We start from the raw sequence: 16,512 nt of genomic DNA, 5'->3' as shown, positions 1-16,512 counted from the left end.
GAGATGAAAAGATGGAATATGTAAAATGATATGTAATCAATATATGCGCAATTACGGAGCACAACTCACTAGTTTTTATTAAATATTTAAATGGCAGTTCTATGTTCTAGAACATATGTAAAATAATCCTGCAGCACCACATCTGCATCGGTAGCAAGTGCCTATGCTGTTTATCGGAAGGCTCAATTAAAATTGCAAAGCTGTAGATGTTATATCTGAAAGACATAGAAATCCTGCACCATACAACTTAAGATAGTACATCACAGTATCACACCAATATAACATGTTCTCTCAGTTTTTGTGGTGTATATATAAAGTTGATGATAAAGCAAGAAAATAGTTCAACTTAGCAGTGCCTTTAGTTACTGGGAATGCACACGACGCATCAAAGGAACATGGTGACGGCGACGACGCGTCGATCCCACCAGCACTGATGAGCCATACTGTAGGCGTTGGCGTCATTGTCGGTGCTCAGCAGGTATGGGATGCATGTCATTGATAGAGTACGTGTCCTTCAAGTATTCTACTAATTAGAATCAGTTAGGATCTAATCTAATCCCTTGTAATTAGGAAAGGTTGTATGCCTGTATATATGATGTATATGCCGCACCTATGGGTGTCGTGCATTGTCCCCTTAATCTCTCTCACAGAATACATCTAAGTTTACATGGTATCAGACTAGGTTTCGCTATGTCGTCTTCCGCCAACTCTCTCGCCGCCACCTCCTCCGCCCTTGTTTCTTCCCCGTCGTTGTCGACTTCCCTTGGCGTCGCTTCGACTGGCCCGTTCCACTTCGGGCATCTGATCACCATCAAGCTCTCGCCGGATACCTTCATGATCTGGCGGGCGCAGGTCATGTCCCTTCTCCGTAGTCATCTCCTCCTTGGCTATGTTGACGGCACCCACCTGTGCCCTCCGGCCTCTTTGTCGCTCCGTCCGGTCGGCAAAGAGGTCAAGGAAACTGACCCTGATGTGGTCGTTCCTAACCCGGCGTACAACACATGGCACCAACAGGATCAAGCGATCTTGTCTGCGATCCTCTCGTGGCATGGTGATGTTCGCGGCGTCCTCCTATGATGCCTGTACCACGCACGCTCTCCAGTAGCTTTGCGTCCCAATCCAATGCTCGGGCGATGCAGATTCGTTCAGAATTGGGCCTGGTGAAGAAACTTGACTCCTCGGCAGCGGCCTTCTTTAACAAGATCAAGTCTGTTTCAGATACGCTGACATCCATCGGCAAGCCCCTTCGATCTGAGGAATTCACTTCCTTTGTTCTGCATGGTCTTGATGAAGAGTACGATGCCCTTGTGGAGATGGTGATGGGGCGTGATGATCCCATGCCCGTGCGTGATCTCTATGCACGCCTCCTGTCAACGGAGCAACGCATCGAGAGCCGTCGTTCTGCGTCACTTGCTGCTGGTCCTCACTCGATGCATGCAGCCCGGCTGGGTGGCCGCCCCTCGCGTTCCACTGCCCCTGCCCAGCATCACGCCGCTACAGGTGCTTCTGTGCCGGCTCCGCGTCCCACTCATTCGTCGCAGCAGTCCTCCGGTGGCGGTGGCGGTGGCGGTGGTCGCGGCGCTGGGACGCGCCCGATCTGTTAGATGTGCGGTGACGTTGGACATGTTGCGTCCTGCTGCTTCAAGCGTTTTCAGAAGGATTTTCTTGGGATTGGCAACAATGGGCACTTCACTGCCCGTCAGCTGGCCATGGCCAATCACGTCTCTTATGGGCATACTCAGTCCCTTCCTGCTGATGCCAGCTGGTACATGGACACGGGGGCGACTGATCATCTTACTAATGAACTTGACAAGATGCACGTGAAGGAGACCTACCAGGGGGAGGAGCGAATTCATACGGCCGACAGCTCAGGTATGCGTATTCATCATGTTGGTCAAGCAATTCTACCCACTCCTTCATCTCGCAATCTTCATCTCAACAACGTTCTTCATGTTCCTGAAGTTACAATCAATCTTTCGTCAGTTCCTCGCTTTACTCAAGACAATCGTGTAATTGTTGAATTTCATTCTTATTGTTTCTTTGTTAAGATCTGGCCACCCAGGAGCTTCTTCTTAGAGGTCGCTATCGTGATGGTCTCTACAAGCTTGATGCACCCATAATAAAACAAGTCTTCAGCAGTCTCCGTGCGTCGTCTGCCCAGTGGCACGCTCGCCTTGGTCATCCGTCATCACAAGTGGTGCAACATGTTTTCCGTAGTCATGAGCTTCCCTCAGTCTCAAATAAATTAGATGTTGTCTGTGATGCATGTCAACAAGGGAAGAGTCGTCAGTTACCTTTTTCTCTTTCTTCTCATGTCACACATGCTCCATTCGAACTTATTCATTCTAATGTATGGGGCCCTGCCCAAACCTCTGTTAGTGGACACAATTTTTATGTCAGTTTCGTTCACGATTATAGTCGTTTTACATGGCTCTATTTGCTCAAGCGTAAATGTGATGTTTTTGATTTATTTTTGAAGTTTCAAAATCATGTTGAATGACTCCTTGATCGAAAAATTCTCCGTGTAAAGTCTGATTGGGGCGGCGAATACATCAAGTTAAATTCATTCTTTGATAAGTTGGGCATCATGCATCGTGTTTCTTGTCCACATACTCACCAACAAAATGGCACTGCCGAGCTCAAGCACCGTCATGTTGTAGAAACCGGCCTTACATTATTAGCGCATGCTTCAGTTCCTTTTTCGTATTGGAGTGATGCCTTCTTTACGGCATGTTTTCTCATAAACCGTATGCCTACTCGAGTTATTGCCATGCAAACCCCACTTGAGCGTTTGTTTGGAGAGGTTCCTGACTATACCTCCTTCAAGGTGTTCGGTTGTGCATGTTGGCCTAACCTTTGTCCATATAATAATCACAAACTTCAGTTTCGGTCGAAGAAGTGTGTGTTTCTCGGCTATAGCTCCCTTCACAAGGGCTACAAGTGCCTTCATGTTCCATCGAACCATGTTTACATCAGTAGGGATGCTGTGTTTGATGAAAATGTGTTTCCATTCTCCGATGCACCTTCTTCCGATTTACCACCATCCTCGCCACATCCATCCCTTATAGCTGACCAATTTGATGATTGTGCGCATACACCTTTGCTGCTTCCTAATCATGGTGCAGGTACCGGATGAGGAGCTCGCCTTGAGCTTCTTGTTGATGATCACGTCAATGACGTGGACGTGCATGGCGGCATAGAACACGACGATGGATGCATGACTTTGTCTGAGCCGGTCGTACCTCAGTCGGCTTCGTCCGTATCGTCTGAGCCGGGGCATGACTCCTTTGCTTGCTCTCCAGCCGGCTCGCTTTCGGGCTCTGCACCCACCTCTGCTTCGGCACCTCTGCGGCCTGTTACGCGCTCCATGCATGGGATTCATCAGCCCAAGCAGCGTACGGATGGTACGGTTGCATGGCTCGCCGCATGTGTTGCTCGCTTTATTGCTGATCCTACGGCCGAGCCTCGACATTTTCGTGCAGCTCTTGGTATTCCACATTGGCGTGCAGCTATGGAACAAGAGTTTGATGCTCTCCTCAAGAACAAAACTTGGCGACTTGTTCCCCCTGTTCCTGGTATAAATATTATTGATTCCAAATGGGTATTCAAGGTTAAACGTCATTCTGATGGCTCTATTGAGCGGTATAAAGCACGTTTAGTTGCCAAGGGGTTCAAGCAAAGGTATGGACTTGATTATGAGGATACGTTTAGTCCGGTGGTTAAACCAACAACTATTCGACTCCTTCTGTCACTTGCTGTAAGTCGAGGGCGGCCTTTGCGGCAGCTTGATGTTCAAAATGCCTTTCTCCATGGAGTTCTTGAAGAAGAGGTGTTTATGCGACAGCCTCCTGGGTTTGAGGATCCACAACACCCACATCATCTATGTTGGCTTGATAAAGCTCTCTATGGTCTCAAGCAGGCACCTCGTGCATGGCATCATCGACTTGGCTCTGCTCTTAATGCTCATGGTTTTGTTGCCTCCACGGCTGACACTTTATTATTCATCTTTCACCGACAAGAACTCACGATGTACTTATTGGTCTATGTTGATGACATTATTGTGCTCAGTTCCTCTTCATCAGCAGTTGATCGGTTGGTATCTAGACTTCGTCAGCAGTTTGCTATCAAGGACTTGGGGGTTCTTCACTATTTTCTTGGTGTTGAGGTTGCTAGTCTCATGAAAGGCTTGTCCCTTACTCAGTGCAAATATGCACGTGATCTTCTTGCTCGTGCTGGTATGCTCAAGTGCAAGTCAGCAACAACCCCAGTGTCATCCACCGATCATCTTTGTGCTACTGATGGGGATTCTCTAAGTGGTGATGATGCTGCTCTATATCGCAGCCTGGTTGGAGGTCTTCAGTACTTGACACTTACTCGTCCTGACCTTTCTTTTGTGGTTAATCGAGTGTGTCAGTACCTTCATGCTCCTCGCAGTTCTCATTGGTCCGCGGCGAAACGTATCCTTCGGTTTGTTCATGGTACTATTGCACATGGTCTCCTTATACAACCATCTACATCTAGTCCGTTGTCGGCCTTCTCTGATGCAGATTGGGCTGGGAGTCTCGATGATCGGCGATCAACCGGGGGGTATGCTCTCTTTTATGGACCTAACTTGATCGCCTGGAGTGCCAAGAAGCAGTCCACTGTCTCTCGTTCGAGTACCGAGTCTTAATATAAGGATGTTGCCGATGCTACTGCTGAGCTGACCTGGGTAGAAGCACTATTGAAGGAGCTTGGTGTTCAGCAAGTCTCCCCTCCTATTCTATGGTGTGACAACATTGGTGCTACATATTTATCCTCTAACCCAGTGTTTCATGCTCGAACGAAGCACATCGAGATTGATTATCACTTTGTTCGAGAGCGAGTTGCACGGAAGCTTCTGCACATCCGGTTTATCTCATCGAAGGATCAACTTGCAGATATTTTTACCAACCCACTACCGCTTCCATTGTTTCAAGAGTGTAAGTGCAATCTCAATATGCTATCGATAGTTGAGATTGAGGGTGGCTGAGAGAGTGTCCTTCAAGTATTCTACTAATTAGAATCAGTTAGGATCTAATCTAATCCCCTGTAATTAGGAAAGGTTGTATGCCTATTTATATGATGTATATGCCGCACCTATGGGTGTCGTGCATTGTCCCCTTAATCTCTCTCACAGAATACATCTAAGTTTACAGTCATGACCTCAATGCCACCAGGTAAATCCACTTGAAGATGATTGAGATGATGAATGAAGTGACAATCCCTATCATTCTTCTTCAGTCCATGTTCTTAGGCTGGTCATAATGAGAGTATCACAGATGGTATCATGCATGCCAACTAAATATTTTTATTGAGGTGGCACACAATTAAATGAGAAAAAAGAGAATTGAGTATCATGATATGATACTGTATCATATTAAATGATGTATTAGGATGTGTCTTGCATGACAATAAATAAGGTCACTATGATATTAATCTATGACATTATGCACTGTGGAGGTATTATATGCATGATAGCAGTGGCGTACCCAGGGGGTGTGTCACGTGTGCCATGGCACACCCAGATTTTTGGAAAACATTTTTTCACCATGTAAAAATTAGCTTATTTTTAAGGCCCATGCAAACTAATTGAAATAGATTTCATTTTTTTTAAAGTGTGCACACCCTCCATTTTATTTCTAGGTCCTCCACTGCATGATAGTATCATATGATACTTTCCATTATGGTCAACCTTAGTTTCTTCCGTCAGCATAGCTCACACCTACAACTAGGAGAAAGGGCACAGAAGGACATGTTTAGGGTTAGGTCGAGAGAAAGGATGTAAATCAGTGAGACGCTCCACGGCAAGTGGTAGAGGATCGGGTAACGTTGAAACAGAACCGACATCGAGACGCGAGTGTAGCGGTAGCGTGAGACATTAAGGGCTCGATTTGGCATGCAGCCATGGAAAACATCAAGAGGTTACGGACGGAAAAATTTAGGAGAGGAGACGGAAGCAGGCGGCTGACTAGATTTGAGTCGGAGAATGATGACAGCAGCCGCCATTGACTTGCTATTTGAACGGGAGAGGATGGGCTGAAAAATTAGGTTAGGACATGCTTATGCATGGCAAGCGGTGGGTAATATTAAACAAATTATTCTAAGAATGCAAAATGATGTATCTAATGCATGCAGTTTTTTTAGGCCGCTTATAGGCGCCGGCGCGCAGCCGAACTGTTCGGCCGGTCCAGCCCCAGCCACCCGATACCACGATTAAGGGCCGTTAGATCTGATTCCCTGCTTCGTCTTCCTCCTAGTTATTCCCCTGAAAAAAATGTACATCGCCCACAGCGATGTTCGACACCCCACCATCCCCAGCGACCAAGCTTGAAGAACCACCGCGGTGTCCCCGTTGCCGGTTAGCACCCTCGCCGGCTGTCCTCGTCGCTGAGGCCGCTCGCCGGGGGCGCTCGCCAGATGCAGCTCTGCCTTTGCATCTCAATGTGTCTTGCACCCCCTGGATGCAGCTCCGCCGTCAACGCTTGCCATGGATGCAACTTCGCCGCCCCCCGTGCTCGCCATGGATGGATCCTGCCCTCGCCGCCCGCGCACGCCATGGATGCAGCTCCGGCGATTGACTGGTTCCAGCAAATAGAATTGCCCGTTGTAGCATTTTTCGTTGTCGGTCGTAATAAAATGGAGACATGGTTGTAGCATCTTGCCAGACGCCTGACGGTCGTAGCCGACAGTTAACTGGTTCCAGCAACAACTATGCCTACTGTAGCAAAAAATGATGCCGGATGTAGCCAAAAACCAGGGTGCATTTGAGGCGCTGGCTCCAGCAAAAAAGCCTCGTCGCCGGCTCCAGCAAAAATCATTGATGAATGTAGCAAAAATCGTTGGTGCTTGTAGCAAAAAGAAAAAGACCTCACCAATTTCTCATGAACGATGAAAAGAAATGGCAGTGGTAGCAAAAAAACTCTCCGGTCGTAGCAAAATTTGATGACGATTGCTGCTAAAAAAGACCAGCCAATTCTGATGAACGATGAAGAAAAAGATGGTGGTAGCAAAAAAACTCATCGGTTGTAGCAAAAATTGATGCCGGTTCTAGCAACCACAGTGGCTGGTTCCAGCATGGGTGGGCGTTGGTTCCAGCACGCGGCGACAACGGCCATGGCGGAGCTCGCCAGAGCTGCGGCTGCAACCAGATGTGTGGTGGCTCCCCCATCGCACATCGCCTGGCCTCCGTCACACATCGCCTGGCCTCCGTCGCACATCACCGAGGTCGCCACGACTCGCCGTCGCCATGAAGCAAAAAGAAGAGATGGGATCGAGAGACAGAGATAGCAGAGACACCCGCATGGGAGGATAAGGCTAGCGGGACGCAGGCGTGGGCCGTGGTCGTGGCACCCCCTGCGTGAAAGGATCCAGCGCGATCTGAATGCACGCGTCCGACTCGCACGCGACCGGCCGAAACGCACCGTAGGGAAACGTTTCCCTTTTTTTAATGGCAAAGTGGGTAATTTTTGTTTACTTAAATTTAACGGCTACAAATTAACTGAAGTCTAACAAATCGATGATCAGATCTTTCTTATTCTTGTAGGATTTTTTAGCATATTCCTCTATTTCAGACCCTTATTTTGCGTTTATATATAATAGATATAATAGATAGATGGAAGATGAGGATACCAAATTTTTTGCAGGTCATTTTCAATGATACGGAATGGATCCGTACGTGGTCCTTATATACGGCAAACTGCGGAAGTGCGGGAGTATATGACGTTTAGGAGGGTAGCATGGGATCATACAAACGGTTTTGGATGTTGCATGTTGGCCTGTTTTACGCCAACTGTGGCATTTTTTCTTCCTCGATTGTCTGATTTGTACTGAATTTTGCTACCCGTGCTGTACTTCTTTAATAACCATTATGGTCGTGTGCATCGTTAGGATGCAGAGCCTGGGGGACTGATTCTCCTTTTCCAAAAAAATATTCTTATTGTATATTTGTATTTGCTTCGGTTCACGTTTATCTATATCATCAATATAAAAAGACCCAAAGAAGCAGATCCAACTGATCTCGACCATCAAACCAGGTCAATCCAACGACCTACACTGCTGCAATGGCGAGCGTTCAGCATGTTTAACGTGCAATTAATATCATATCAAATAATTGCACTAATCATAGAATTATCACACAAATAATAGCATACCTATTATCCACGTGCAATTAATATATTGCCTAAATATTAACGTGCATGGCACGTGCGCATTCACTGGTTACTGCAAAGGACCGAGTCCTAGGCGCAAGATTCCCAATATATTAATACAGGTAGTAGAAATGATGTGACCAGTGTGAACCTCTGTGCCAAACGAGTCAATATGTGGAGCAAGGACTAGTAGGAGAAAATCTGGGCTGCCCAACTTACAGCCTCACAACAAGATGATAATCCTTGTTTTTCTTTTTCTAAAAAAACAGATACATCTCCAAAAAGAATGAATCAAGACAATCCTTGCCACAACTTGGTATAACAACACGACACAGCAAAGACTAGGACCTGGACTCTAGCTCCAGTCACGAGTTGTGCGTTGACACTAGACTTGCAATTCCTTTTAAAGTTGTTGGCATCTCCATGGAAAACATCATCGCGCGGGCTGCTACATACCTTCATCTTGCGACTACGCACGCACCTTCTCTGCTATTGATATTGTGCGAGGTGTGTATCTACTACTTTTCTTTGCCACAACTGTCGTCTCTCCATCGTTTCCTTCATCGGCCAGCTTGATTTTTTTTTTACGAAATTAGCACATATTGGGCCACGCAACATCTAAATAGTATTTTCTTTTGAAAAAATATACTACTATCAAGTGAACGTACAATCTAAAACAATTTTGTTAACTATTAGTATTGATAACTTTTCTTAATATGTGCATCACTCTCATTACTGTTCTTTGAAGTAATAATAGGGTTTCACTAAAAATTACAACCTTTTGTCCCAAGCACCCCAAGAGAATCCAATCAAACTTATTACACCTCTACCCGTAAAATAGATTAGTTCCTATAAAGCGTTCGGTCAAATTTCTAAAAGTTGATTATTAATATAAATACAAAATATTTAAACTCCTAAGTTGAAGTAGTGTGTAATTGGATTTTCCATGGAAAATAGTTGCGTATTGTACAAATTTGTTTTCTTTTGATTTTTAAAAATAAAATTAATTTGTAAACATTCAGTATATTGTACACTAATTTGAGGAATTTCTCTTCGTCAATGTACATGTGTTAATCTGCTGCATAAAGTCTGATGCGTAGTTATCGTGTTCACAAACCACCTTTATTATATTTGCTAATATATTTACTAAATCAGCGACAACTAAAAAGGAACGAGGGAGTAATATACACGCTACTATCCAGCATATAACAGACCACCTTATTATATTTATGTTTTTGTTCCTTTTCTTTCTTCTTTTCTGCAGTAAACCTAGCTCAAGCAGAGATAGATGGCTGCCAATACACCCACAACTGATGGAACTGGAGGACAGTCAGCGATGGACGAACGGATCCTGAAAGCAGCCACCTCTGGTATTTTCTGGGACATTGAGGTGTTGGCTACAAAGAGTCCAAGCATTCTTCTTGGAGTAACTCCGCAAGGGAACAACTGCCTCCACATATCCACCATTCATGGGCACGAAGAGTTCTGCTTGTATGCGTTGGCACTAGAGCGTTCTCTCCTTGAGAATGTCAACTGCGAGAACGAGACTCCGCTTGTAATTGCTGTTTCACTTGGCCATGCCTCTTTGGCTTCTAAATTGCTCCAGCAATGCTGTGGAAGACCACGATTGAGTCGAGCAATCTTGCAACAAGACAGGTATGGATTTAATGCACTGCACCATGCTATTCGCAACGGCCACAAGCAACTTGCGCTAGATTTGATAGCAGAAGAGCCTGCCCTGTCAGGAGCTGTGACCAGATACAATGAGTCACCCATGTTCATCGCCGTGATGAGGAATTTTGTAGATGTTTTGGAAAACCTACTAGACATTGTCGATTCTTCTCATATGGGACAGTATGGATGCCATGCTCTTCATGCTGCAGCTAGAAATGGAAATAAAGGTGAGAACTGTGGAATATAAGTTACGGTTACAAAAGTACGTATGTACAGCAAACCAGAGCTAGCGAGTTCAAGTTTTCTATTATGTTATATATCATCATTACTAATAGTCTAATACTCGACGATCATTTTTCATATCAAAGGACATGTCGTAACATCACTTGGTTGTTAACCATCATTCATGCATGTCTTGACTTGATTTCAGATATTGCTCTCCAAATTATGAAGAAACGTCCTCGCTTGGCCACAGAAGCTGACTGGGATGGGATAACTCCATTAAGAATGGCTATATCTTATAACAAGGTTGATGTGCTACAAGTATTGCTGGAACAGCGTTCTTCTTTAGCCTATGAAACCGACAAAGATGGCTATCCTCTCCTCTATTCTGCTGCAACTCGGGGTCAAGTTGATGTTGCTCGTGCACTTCTCAAATTTTGTCCAGATGCTTTCTATTGCCGTCTGGTAATTGAAAAGAGTCCAATAATTGGAGAGAGTTCATTAAGTGGTGATACCTTGACATGCCTTCAAATAGCTGTAAAAAATGGCCATCTGGAGTTTGTCAAATTTATCTTGCAGACACGACAACTTCGGAAACTTATTAACATGCAAGACAAGGTTGGAAGAACCGCTCTACATTACGCAGTCGAGCAATGTGATCCTAGACTTGTTGCTGCTTTATTATCTCATGGGAGTATAGACCCAACAATTTTGGACAACCGAGGGAATTCAGCGGCTTCGCAATTGTCGAGCATCACAATTGTTGACAAGACTTTGGACTGGGTACGTAATTATGATGCAGTATATTGAACCATGTAGCTAGTCTTTATGGTTGTTCTACAAAACCTCATTAATCCAGTTTATTGAACCATGTAGCTATTCTTTATGGCTGTACTACAAAACCTTATTAATCCAGTATATTGAACCATACATTGTATTAATCCTTATGTTCATTTGCAGAAGGAAGTGCACGTTCTCATGTCAAAAGCTGATCCCAATGATGATGACATCTCCTTGTATAATCTTCGCAAGGGGGCCAAGAAACAGGAAAATATTAGATCAAGGAGGCAGAGAGAGTCAATGACGCAAAAATACAGAAGCAACACATCATTAGTGGCAATCCTCCTTGCAACAATCACCTTTACTGCTGCTTTCACTCTACCCGGAGGATATAGCAGTGATTCTGGAAATGCGGGACTTGCCACCATGTCTGGAAAGGTTACATTTATAGTATTCTTGATCTTTGACACCTTAGCAATGTGCTCTGCATTTGTTGTTGCCTTTATATGCCTCATGGGAAAGTGGGAGGATGATAAATTCACAACCTGTTACATCTTTGTAACTAAGAAGCTCACCTGGTTTGCATACTTGGCAACAGTTACGGCTTTTTCAACTGGATTGTACACGGTCCTGGCGCCACGTATCCACTGGTTGGCCATTCTGATTTGCTCTCTGGTAGCTTTTTTCTTCATTCTTACTATTTTTATAGCAAAATGGCCTTCCTTGAAGCTCAGTTTTCGGTTGGGTCAAACTTGGCATGACTTGGAGCTCAAATTTCTGCAATGGTTTGACCTCCAATTCCAATTTCAGTAACATGGCCTGACCTCCACAATTCATTTTATCGTTACGCTTTAAAAATATTTTACATGTCATATGTAATTATCATTGTTGGATATTCATATAGTATTGTTAATTTATCGGGAAAACTACAATGTACTGTTCACTCTTGTATTCTGTTCAAATATAATGCAGTGCTTTCATCACCGCAGAGATGGTTCATTGTTTGTGCCACATCCAATGACAATTGGCATGTGTTTAGTTGCATTTGAAATATAAGATTTCCCATGAAATCAAAAAATATATACTTTAGAGCACCATAAATAAATATTATTCTGATAACTCCATATTGTTTAACTAACATAAATAAAACAATGTGTTTGAATGTCTCTCTCGCTTTCGCTAGTGGGAGATTCGTGAGGCGACTCGTGCTTGTCGCTTACCCCAGCAAGTCCATCCCACCCCCTTCCTTGCCGGCCTCTTCCGTTCCTCCGAGGTGTAGAATCAAACATTTCTAGTCCCTGGCTGATGACAACGACTCTGAGACGGAGGCCGATGAGTTCTCAGGGGAGCTCGCGGTCTGTGTTGTGGATCTGGCCGTGCTCCTTGTTGGCTTGGATTAGGGTTCCAGCCGACTACATGCCGCTCTCTGTTCAAAACAAAATGTCAGGGTCGAAAAATGAGATCAATGTCTTTGCAGGGTGTTTCCTGCAAATTAACACTCCAGCGAAGGGTGTCGAGTCGGCCCCATGCTGACTAAGCAGGCTATGTCAGTGCAAATAACAGTCGGAAATGGTGGATTGACTCATTCGCTCATAAAATGGACCAAAGTGACCGATGCATCACATTTTGAGAGAAGTGTGGCCAATGTGCTCATCTCACGAGAGTTCAGTGACCAATGATGGTTTATCTCTTTTAATAATAGAATGGATAGATGATAGTCCCTTCACAAGCATCTAGCATGTGCCTTAATCTCGACCGATCTGTGTGTACCTAATGGCCACTTGCAGCAAGAGCGATTACATATCAAAACGTATCTTGATCGATAGATCTCGGAACCGCTCCCTAACTATACGATATTAGCAAACAAACATTACATACGAAAGCGTGTATGTGGTTGAACCGATCAGTAACTTTAGACATCAAAATAAATGGCTGAACAAATATCTAGCATGTGCCTTAAATCTCGATCGGTATACTTAATGGCCACCTGCAGCAACAGTGATGTATTGGTTTCCACTAATGGAAAATATGGAGAAATCCCTTTCTGGAAGAAACTAAAAAAGAAAAAGAAGCAACGGTGATACCTGAACAAATACTTACCAATTGCGACAGTGGCATGTCTACCTAGCAATTGCGGTATAGAAGAAAGAAATTTTATCTGCGCTAGAGGCAAACATTTATCTGAGCTTCTTACAAACACACACATACATAAATATAAAATTACATTTAAACACATGGGGATGTCGAAGTCTTTCTTCCTGCATCTACCGGCGGCACACCGTGAGCATAATACGATGCCGCCTCTGGTCCTTAGACTCAGTTGAGCAGGAGCTTGTAGAGAGCAGTAGCTGAGAAGTCGTCGATGTAGATCGGGGGACGCCTATGTTATGTACTGCACTTGTTGTTTTTTTTTTAGGGAAATGTACTGCACTTGTTGATGACTTTGGCCTCGTTGGCTTGCATCAATTTAATAAAGATGGTTGTGTGTATCGTATTGATTACAGCCTCTTTTTTGGAACAATAAAAAGAAAACTGATAGACCGGGACTACAACCTCCTTTTTGCAACAACAAAAAGAAAACAGAACTTGCTTAAAATCAAACCAATAATTTGTCAAAGGCGTGATCGGGAGAGGACGCTGCATGCACAGGGTGGAGAAAGCATAACGTGTTGCAAGCATGGCGCTAAATGAGAGATTCTGTTTTCCACTTTGTGCATAAAGCAATCGCAGTGTATATGATTCTGTGTTTGCCCACGTCCGCGTCCGGCAGCTCAATCGCTTTCATCTTATATTAAACTGATGCAAAGTCCACATGCCGTGCCAGCACGACGGAATACGGATCAAATATGGCAAGTCGTGCCAGCAGGCCCGATATGGCAATGGGCTCCACGGATCAAACTTGGCAATGATGAGACGTGCCATAAAAGGAAACTCTGCGTCCGTCCTCCAGCTAAGAAACTCAAATGGCCATCTCACTCGCCTCGGAGCTCCTCTCCCTGCCGCAACAATGGCAGCTCATCCTCCTCCCCCTCCTCCTCATCCTCCTCGCACTCATCTTCTTGACGAGGAGACGGGGCTACAAAGGGCTCAGGCTGCCGCCAGGCCCAGCCCAGGTGCCGATCTTGGGGAACCTGCACCAGCTAGGCTTGCTGCCGCACCGGAGCTTAAGGGGTCTGGCGCGGCAGCATGGGCCGGTGATGCAGCTGCAGCTCGGCACGGTGACGACCGTTGTGGTGTCGTCAGCAGAGGCAGCGCGGGAGGTGATGAAGACGCACGATGAGGATTGTTGCACCCGGCCCGTGTCCCCAGGGATGAAACGGCTGTCCTACGGCCTCAACAACGTCGGGTTCGCGCCGTACGGCGCCTACTGGCACGCGATGCGCAAGTTCCTCGTCGTTGAACTCTTTGGCGCGCGCCACGTCAAGGCCGCATGGCACGCACGCCAGCACCAGGTATGGCAACTACTATTTAGTTTAGAATGAATGTGACTGCTCGATCGAGGAAGACCATATAGTTATGGATCCTATTCATGATCAGGTGGAGAAACTGATGAGCACCTTGAGCATCTTGGCCGGAGAGCCGGTACCGCTCAAGGAGCACATCTTCAGCCTTGCCGACGGCATCATCGGCATGCTGGGGTTTGGCGACATGTACAACAGTGACAAGTTCCCACACCACAAGAACTTGGAGCACGTGCTCGAGGAGGCCACACACGCGCAGGCCAGCTTCTCCGCTGAGGACTACTTCCCCAACATCATTGGACGCCTAGTCGACCGAATCACCGGCCTCGCCGCTCGCCGTGAGAGGATCTTCAAGCAGCTTGATACCTTCTTCGAGATCATCATTGAGCAGCATCTTGGCCCTCGGCGCGTCGAGCCTCATAATGGTGACCTCGTCGACCGCCTTATCGGCCTTTGGAAGGACAATAGTGGCACCCTCCGCATCACGAGAGACCACGTCAAGGGCATCATCTTTGTATGTTACATTATTTGTTTCTACATCGTGTCCTGATCAACGAAGAAAAGATCAACTAACTGACGTCACTCACCACCATGGATACATGCAGGGCACGTTCATTGGTGGATCGGACACGGCCTCGGTGACGATCCTATGGGCGATGGCGGAGCTGATCCGGAAGCCGCCACTGCTGAAGAAAGTGCAAGATGAGATCAGGGCCGTGGTGGGCAGCAACGAGAGGGTGCAGCCAGATGACCTGGCCAAGCTGGGGTACCTCAAGATGGTGGTGAAGGAGACCCTACGGCTGCACCCACCAGCGACGATGTTGCTGCCAAGGGAGGCCATGCGGGACATCCAGATTGGCGGCTACGACGTGCCAGCCAAGACGCGGATCTATGTGAACGCGTGGGCCATTGGCAGGGACCCAACAAGCTGGCCTGATGATCCGGAGGAGTTCAAGCCAGAGAGGTTCAAGGAGAGCAAGGTAGACTTCAAGGGTGCACATTTTGAGCTAACGCCATTTGGCGCGGGGCGGCGGATATGCCCTGCGCTGTCTATGAGCACGGCTACCGTGGAGTTCACGCTGGCCAACCTGTTGTACTGTTTTGACTGGGCGCTCCCAAAGGGGGCCGTACTGAGCATGGAGGAGGAAGGCAAGCTTATCCCCCTCCTCAAGACCCCGCTCGTGTTGGTGCCCACCCCATACTGGAACATGTAAGCACAGTGGGGCGTGACATGACACACCCGAGAGAGATCCACTCCAAATTAATTTGCCCCCATGTATGGAGTAAACATGCATGTAATCTTGTAACTATATTAGTATTGCACTTTTTTCCGATACAACCTCTTTGAACACTTCAATGGGCGAGATATATTCATACCTCTTCATAATAAAGGGTTGGATGGTCTTTCTAGAAAATACGTCGCGGAGATCTGTCACGTTCTGAGTCCACCTTGGGCCGGCCCATTAGAGAGAGTATGTGCGGTAGCACGGATCGAAAATCCAAAAAATAGTGCACTTGTTAGGCATCGAACAAAGGACCTCCAGGGGTTGGGAAAAAGCTAATAGCCACAAGAACCATCTTGATTTGGTGATACTTATGTAGTGCAGTTATTTATCACCTAGACAGGCCGTAGGTTTTTTTTTTTACTAAAAACACTCTAGCAGATCAAAATTGGTACTGTCCAACTGGGCCGGACCCTAAAGCGTTTTTTATAGCTAAAAATCCTAATGTTTTTCATCTTTTGCAATATTTTTCAAAAACATGAATATTTATAAAAATAAGAAACGTTTTTCAAAATTTGGACTTCTTTTGGAAACGCGTTTTTTTTCAAATTTCTCAACTTTTTTATGAAAGATACTTTGATTTTGTGAATTTTTTGAATTTAAGAACAGTTTTTCAGAATTGTAAACATATATCTGAAACTGCAGACATTTTATTGAAAAGATGAATAATTTATCACATTTGTGAACATTTTATTGAAAACATAAATAATTCTTAAATATCTGAACATTTTTTTAAAACGCAAACACTTTTTCAAATTGCCGAGCATTATTCAAAAACACATTTTTTTAAATTTACGAACACTTTTCCAAATATACTAGGGCCTAAGCATTTTTTGTCGCAATTATTTTCGTTTTTCTTACCTTTTTGTTAATTCATTTTTCTACTTTTGAACTTTATTATTCCTTGTGAAACATGTTCAAAAT

The 16,512-nt window shown here is 45.3% G+C and overlaps 2 protein-coding genes across 2 annotated transcripts; both read left to right on the top strand.

Annotated features, from left to right (window-relative positions):
- The first annotated feature begins 8,605 nt into the window (after positions 1-8,605).
- LOC123075945 (ankyrin repeat-containing protein At5g02620) lies at positions 8,606-11,668 on the top strand. The gene is made up of 4 exons (XM_044498437.1): positions 8,606-8,675; positions 9,433-10,069; positions 10,273-10,847; positions 11,025-11,668. The coding sequence occupies exons 2-4, from the start codon at positions 9,457-9,459 to the stop codon at positions 11,655-11,657; spliced, it is 1,821 nt and encodes a 606-aa protein (XP_044354372.1). The 5' UTR covers positions 8,606-8,675; positions 9,433-9,456; the 3' UTR covers positions 11,658-11,668.
- Positions 11,669-13,807: 2,139 nt separating this feature from the next.
- On the top strand, positions 13,808-15,615 carry LOC123075944 (4-hydroxyphenylacetaldehyde oxime monooxygenase). The gene is made up of 3 exons (XM_044498436.1): positions 13,808-14,296; positions 14,382-14,819; positions 14,911-15,615. Exons 1-3 carry the CDS (start codon positions 13,808-13,810, stop codon positions 15,517-15,519), a joined length of 1,536 nt encoding a protein of 511 aa, XP_044354371.1. The 3' UTR covers positions 15,520-15,615.
- Positions 15,616-16,512: the final 897 nt, after the last annotated feature.

This window comes from Triticum aestivum, chromosome 3D (assembly GCF_018294505.1).
Source record: "Triticum aestivum cultivar Chinese Spring chromosome 3D, IWGSC CS RefSeq v2.1, whole genome shotgun sequence".
Taxonomy (NCBI): Eukaryota; Viridiplantae; Streptophyta; class Magnoliopsida; order Poales; family Poaceae; genus Triticum; species Triticum aestivum.
This window is presented reverse-complemented; position numbering and strand designations above follow the sequence as displayed.

Bases quoted from the DNA above. Each gene is read 5' to 3' on its own strand.
- LOC123075945 (XM_044498437.1), top strand. From the start codon at position 9,457: ATGGCTGCCAATACACCCACAACTGATGGAACTGGAGGACAGTCAGCG. The intron at 10,070-10,272 runs GTGAGAACTGTG...ACTTGATTTCAG, and splicing joins AGCTAGAAATGGAAATAAAG to ATATTGCTCTCCAAATTATG. The intron at 10,848-11,024 runs GTACGTAATTAT...GTTCATTTGCAG, and splicing joins TTGACAAGACTTTGGACTGG to AAGGAAGTGCACGTTCTCAT.
- LOC123075944 (XM_044498436.1), top strand. From the start codon at position 13,808: ATGGCCATCTCACTCGCCTCGGAGCTCCTCTCCCTGCCGCAACAATGG. The intron at 14,297-14,381 runs GTATGGCAACTA...ATTCATGATCAG, and splicing joins GGCACGCACGCCAGCACCAG to GTGGAGAAACTGATGAGCAC. The intron at 14,820-14,910 runs GTATGTTACATT...GGATACATGCAG, and splicing joins ACGTCAAGGGCATCATCTTT to GGCACGTTCATTGGTGGATC.